The 6,000-nt window shown below is 48.4% G+C and overlaps 1 protein-coding gene across 11 annotated transcripts in view; it reads right to left on the reverse strand.

The window, feature by feature from the left end:
* LOC109578038 (liprin-alpha-1-like) overlaps positions 1-1,359 on the reverse strand; it is a 392,515-nt gene extending 391,156 nt beyond the window's left edge. For all 11 annotated transcript variants that reach the window (XR_011565626.1, XM_070785522.1, XM_070785526.1 and 8 more), the window contains exon 1: positions 937-1,359. Coding sequence is in view for 10 of the 11 variants with exons in the window: in XM_070785522.1 (XP_070641623.1) it covers positions 937-1,053 (117 nt within the window). In the remaining variant the exon portion in view is untranslated. The remainder of the gene's footprint in view (positions 1-936) is intronic.
* Positions 1,360-6,000: the final 4,641 nt, after the last annotated feature.

The following is a 6,000-nucleotide window of genomic DNA, read 5'->3' on the forward strand; positions in this document are numbered from 1 at the left end:
GGACATTTGAGAAACTTTCCAAAACGTAAACCTAACAACAAAGTGGATAAAGAGATTCTTAAACGACACACAGACCTGGAGCCACTGGGGAAAGTGAAGAAAAAAAAGAAGGTCTACAAGGCCACGAGGCTTTGGAGTGTTCCTCTGGGAAAAAGGCGGATGCCACCTCAAAGCCATCTGTTAGCCTGACTCCACAGAAGCCACCCAGTCATTCAATCAACCGGTTAAAATGTTAAATTTATGTTATATGTACTTTACCACAATTTGCGTGCATGCGGGGCCATCCACGTGGTGAACTTGCTCAAACTGAACCCCACGGAGTCTTTCGTTCTTCTATTTTTCTTTGCAGAAATTAAAAAAATCCTGGGCTACGTATCCCCTACTACATACTGAGTGTTCAGCACCCAGAACAGTGCCCAGCACTTGTAAGAGGCATGCAGTAGACATGTGTAGCTATGAGGGTGTATGTCATACACGTAAGCAGTAGGTACCTGTCATTAAAATACTGGACACACTGGTCTGTGCTTTGTAACATGGGAGACATTAACGGGCTTAGCTGTTCTGCTTCAAGGACTGACTCTCTAGCTCGATCCTCATGCCCCAGAGATTCCTCCAGCCCGTATATCCTTTCTTTGCAAGAAGGGAGACATTAAGGGCCTTACCCTTTCTGCTTCAAGGACTGACTCTATAGCTCAGTCCATGTGCCCCAGTGACTTCTCCAGCCAGTGTTTCCCTTCTTGTGGGGCCCCCGCCCATCCTCCATGCAGCAACTGCACAACCTCTTACAAGGTAAACCTGCTGGGGTCGATCCTGCCCACTAAGGCCAGAATGCCCTGGCCGGCAGGGCCCACAACCATGCTAACAAAATGAAACACAACCCCAATGCTTCGCCGGGTGAGGGCCAATCTGACGGGCCCAGCCCCCGGCTGCTCTCACCTCAGGCCGCTCTGCTTCCAGGACGTGGGCCGAGGCCAAGTCCTTCCTAGTCTTCGCCTTTGCCTTGGGGTTGCAGCGCTGGAATAACGCCCAAAGGCGGGCCCTTCTGCGACCCATCCTCGCGGATAGGGGCAGCCCCCGACTCGGGGGCAACCGCTGTTTCACGGTAGGATACCTCGGCTACCGAGCTATCACCACCAATCTCACACTACGACCACCACTCTCACACACACTGCTCTCACACACCACTCTCACACACACCGTTCTCACACTATGACCACTGCTCTCACACTATGACCACCAAATGGCATGAAGGCTCCGCCTCCAGCACATCTCCCAGGAGCCCAGAACTGGAACCCACTCGGTCACAAGGGGCTCCGTGGCAACAGGGGGGCTGGGCTCAGGTCCACTGTCAAGGGTGCAGAGAGGGGGGAGGGGCTGCCAAAAAGTCAACAATTGAGTGCGGAGTGCAGGAGAAGGCAGGCTGTGCCCACAGCTCAGGCCCCCTGTCAAACACGACCCTGCAAGGTACTGGGTCACAGTCGAACCAACCAGTATAAACTCCTTCAGAAACCACCACCCCTGGGAATGAGCACGTCTTCTAAGTGGGCTTCTGCCCCCTCTACCCCCCAAACAAGCCTCCAGTGAGGCTACTGAAAGGGCAGCCCTGAACTCAAGGGCGTCCCCAGAACCCACTCAGCTGAGAAGGACTCACCACGCTAGCTGCCCCTCACTCTCACCCTGAGCTCGGTCCTCCCTGTCAGACTCCCTCACTCGAGCTCAGCAAGGGCTTGACCAACCTCACTCCAGGCACTTAAAATGAACCCACAGTGGGTACAGGGGTTCATTCAACCTGCTGTGAACTCGCCCTCTTTACTTCGACCCTCGGCTGCCAGACGACTCTGCCCCGTGGGGACTGCATGGTGGAGGTTCAGGGGTGTCCCTGCCTCGAGCCGCGACAGCCAGCACCTCCCAGACCCCGCCTGAGTCTCCCACCCCTCTCCTGGCTCCACTCCCACCCTCGCGGTTCTCCACTCGCCAGGGCACAGGCCACTTGCTCCTGGCTCAGCCCGGCCCTCTGCTGTCATTTGAGGACCTCGGTCCCCAGGGTGCTTTGGGTCCTATATCCACCCATCTCAGCAATTACACACTCTGGGAGAGACAGGGTACAGTTTGGGGTCCTGCCCGCAGTTCACCCTGAACACGTTCTCTTTTTTTAGCTTTATCTACTGGAGTTCTCTGAGATGTGTTCTTAAAACATCAACTGTTGCTTTCAAAAAGACTGTAAGGTCACTGTGCTCAACTTTACGAATAAAATCTTCATTTTCCACCTTAAAGTGAAACTGGAGGGAAGACTAAAAGCAGTCATTTTTTCAAACTGAAAAAGAAAACCCACGTGTGACCATGTCACAGAATACAGGTCACGTAACCCCTCCCTCCTCAGCCTTGGCCTCCACCACCAGCAGCCCGGCAATGCAAGGCCTGCCCTGGGCCGCCAGGGGCAAGGGCAGAGGGGAGACCGGCTCCTCTGTCTCCAGGCCGCGTGGGCCGCCTGCTCCACCTCCTTCCCAAGTTCACGTGGCACTGAAACAGCCCAGGCAAGCTGGGGACTCTGACCAGAAACACAACCATGGGTACCAAGCAAGGACCCCTGGTTCTTGTTTTCCCTGGTATCAAATAAACTTGATCAAGACAATTATTGTGACTGTTACATGTGGCTTCAGATGACAGAAGACCCCCCCCCCCAGGGTGTCTCCACTTCCAGTGACAGACGCAAGCATCTTGTAGGTCAGCCTACCAAGAGCTAGAAAAGCTAAATAAGGTTTAAAAGAGGTCCTTAGGCAGCCACAATCCAAGATTTCAAACACAAGCGAAGCTCAGTGAGGGAGCTGGAGACTGAGAGGGCCGCTCGTTCCCTCGGGGCATCTGAGCAAAGCTGACTCTGTGAAGAAAAGGAAGGGAAAAAGTCAAGCAGAGGGGGCTGGCTAACACAGCTCTGGAGGGTTCCTTGGGCTGTGGAGACAAAAAGTCAAGCGCAGGCCTGACGAGTCAGTCCGGATATCAGAAAACGTACCCAACACTCTGCCCAAACCGGCTGAGCGCTGACTATCAGTCACCTCCTGGTGCTCAGGAGAGACGGTGGGCTTCAGGACCTGCCGAGAACGCGGGGCCCTGGGAGGCACCCCAGGCTTCCAGACACTGGAGACGCTGGAAAGCTCCTCCCTGGGGTCGGGGGGGAAGGTGGGTGAAGGCTGCTGAGACTGAGCTTAAAAGGACCCCCAAGCCTCAAGTCCCTCAGGCCCTGAGTGAACAGACAGCTCTGTCCCCACTGGAGGTCTGCGTCAGAGGAAACTCTGGAGAACGCAGCATCACTCAGAACCTCTAGGGTTTTCCAAACATAATGTCCAACATGCAACCAAACAAGCAAAAGAGGGTGTAACAACAAACAGGACCAAGAGAAAAAGAACTGAACCAGATCCAGAGGTATGAGATATATATCAGCGTATCAGAGGTATGCTAGAGGTATCAGATGCAAATGTCACCTGTTCAAAAATATACTTGACAAAAGGAAAAATTTCTGAGAATCAAAACCAATCTAGAACTTTACAATAACAGTGACTGAATTTAAGAACTCAGTCTCTGGGCTTAACATCAGATTGGACGTAGCTGAAGAGACGATCAGTGAACTGAAGGACGGATCGGTTACAATATATATATAAGAGGGAAAAGGGATAGAATGTATTGAAGGAATCTGTTGTTAAACTATGTTGTTAAAAACTATAAATGGGGACCCTCGTGGTGGAGAAAAGACAGAAAGGGGAATAAGAAATGCCTCCAGGGGTTGAAACTAAAGAGCCTCTTAGTGAAAGTGAAAGTGAAAGGGGAGAGTGAAAAAGCTGGCATAAAACTCAACATTCAAAAAATGAAGATCATAGCATCCAGCCCCATCACTTCATGGCAAATAAATGGGGAAACAGTGGAAACAGTGACACACTTTATTTTCTTGGGCTCCGAAATTACTGCAGATGGTGAAATTAAAAGATGCTTGCTCCTCGGAAGGAAACCTATGACAAATCTAGACAGCATATTAAAAAGCAGAGACATTACTCTGCCAAACAAAGGTTCATCTAGTCAAAGCTATGGTTTTTCCAGTAGTCATGTATGGATGTGAGAGTTGGCCCATGAAGAAGGCTGAATGCCAAAGAATCAATGCTTCTGAACTGGGGAGTCAGAGAAGACTCTTGAAAGCCCCATGGACTACTAGGAGATCCAATCAGTCAGTCAATCCTAATGCAAATCAGTCCTGAATATTCACTGGAAAGACTGATGCTGAAGCTCCAATACTTTGGCCACCTGATGCAAAGAGCTGACTCATTGGAAAAGAACCTGATGATGGGGAAGACTGAAGGCAGGAGGAGAAGGGGACGACAGAGGATGAGCTGGTTGGATGGCATCACCGACTCGATGGACATGAGCTTGAGCAAGCTCCAGGAGTTGGTGATGGACAGGGAAGCCTGGCGTGCTGCAGCCCATGGGGTTGCAACGGGTCAGACACGGAGCGACTGAACTGACTGACAGGGACAGTGGTAAGAGTTGGTTCAAGAATCAGACCATTGAGTCAAAAATGAAAACCACACATTGGTTTCAGCAGCTCTGTGGGTGCCTAAGGCAAGAAGCAAATGTTCAAGCACTCAGAGGAAAAAGGGTGTGGCTTTTAACGGCACAACAACACTGAGAGCTGACTTTCCAAGAACAAGGAAGTCAGAAGATAATGGACTGGCATCTGTAAAATGCTGAAAAACAAATAACCACCAACCTGGAATTCTACATCCAACAAAAACTCTCTTCGAAAGTGAAAGCAAAATAGAGACTTTGAGGGCAAATGGAAATGAGACAACTCATCACCCACACACATGAACTAAAAAAAAATATTAAGGCAGTGCTTTGGGAAAAAGAAAAGTAGTCTCTGATGGAAATATAAAAAACAAGTAAAGACCAACAATGAGGTAACTGTGAGGGTAAATACTAACTCTACAAAACAATGATGTTAATGCCAAAAATATATCTAACCGTTTAAAGTGTGACAGTGACAAGGAGGAAACAGTCGTGTCAGGGAGGCAGTAAGAGTACTAAGTTAGACTTGAATGTAAAACACACGCTGTGTCTGCAAATGTACACCCAACAACCTGACAGAGGAGCACAGAACTAGAGAAACACTTCATACTTCTAAAAGAAGGCAAGAGCAAAGAACACAGACTAGGTGGGACAAACAGAAATCACACAGCAACATGGTGTCTACACACTGAAATATCAACATTATAAACAGAGCCAATACTCAAACTGATTCCAGTGAAAACTATACACTATTCAGAGGTACATGTTAAGATGGAAGGTCTTTTAGACAGGTGAAGGTAAAAGATACCCAAGCTAACACGGACAGAAAACTGACGTGGCAACATCACTGTCAAATAGTGTCTAAAGAAAGAAGCATTACTAGCAATAAAAAAGAACATCTCATACTGATACAAGTTCAGTCTAGCAAGAAGATGAGGATTCTAAACTTGAATGTACCTAATAACATAACCTCAAAATATCAATACATAAAAACTGACAGAAATAGAAAAGGAGTAACAGCCGAGTTCATAATCCCAGTGGGAGACGTTAAAGACACATCTCTCCTGGAACTGGGCTCCCTGGTACGTAGTCACCTGCAACCATGAAGTACCTGAAATGTGGCTGGCTCTACAATGAGATGCGCTGCAAGCCTGAAACACATGCTGGATTTTAAAGACTTAGCATGAAAAAAAGAACGTGAACTATTGCATTAGGTTTTATCATGTTGATTACACACTGAAATGACAATATTTGGGGTGTGTTAAAATAAAATATATTACAGGTAATTTCACCTACTTCTGCTTTTACTCAACGTGGCTACTGGAATCTGAATTACATGAGTGACAAACCTGATGTAACTGATACACACGGAACACTGCATTCCCACTGATACATATTATTTTCAAGAGCCCAACGAACATATAACAAAAAGAACATGTACTGGGCTAT

Source organism: Bos indicus, unplaced genomic scaffold (genome assembly GCF_029378745.1).
Source record: "Bos indicus isolate NIAB-ARS_2022 breed Sahiwal x Tharparkar unplaced genomic scaffold, NIAB-ARS_B.indTharparkar_mat_pri_1.0 scaffold_70, whole genome shotgun sequence".
In the NCBI taxonomy this organism is placed as follows: Eukaryota; Metazoa; Chordata; class Mammalia; order Artiodactyla; family Bovidae; genus Bos; species Bos indicus.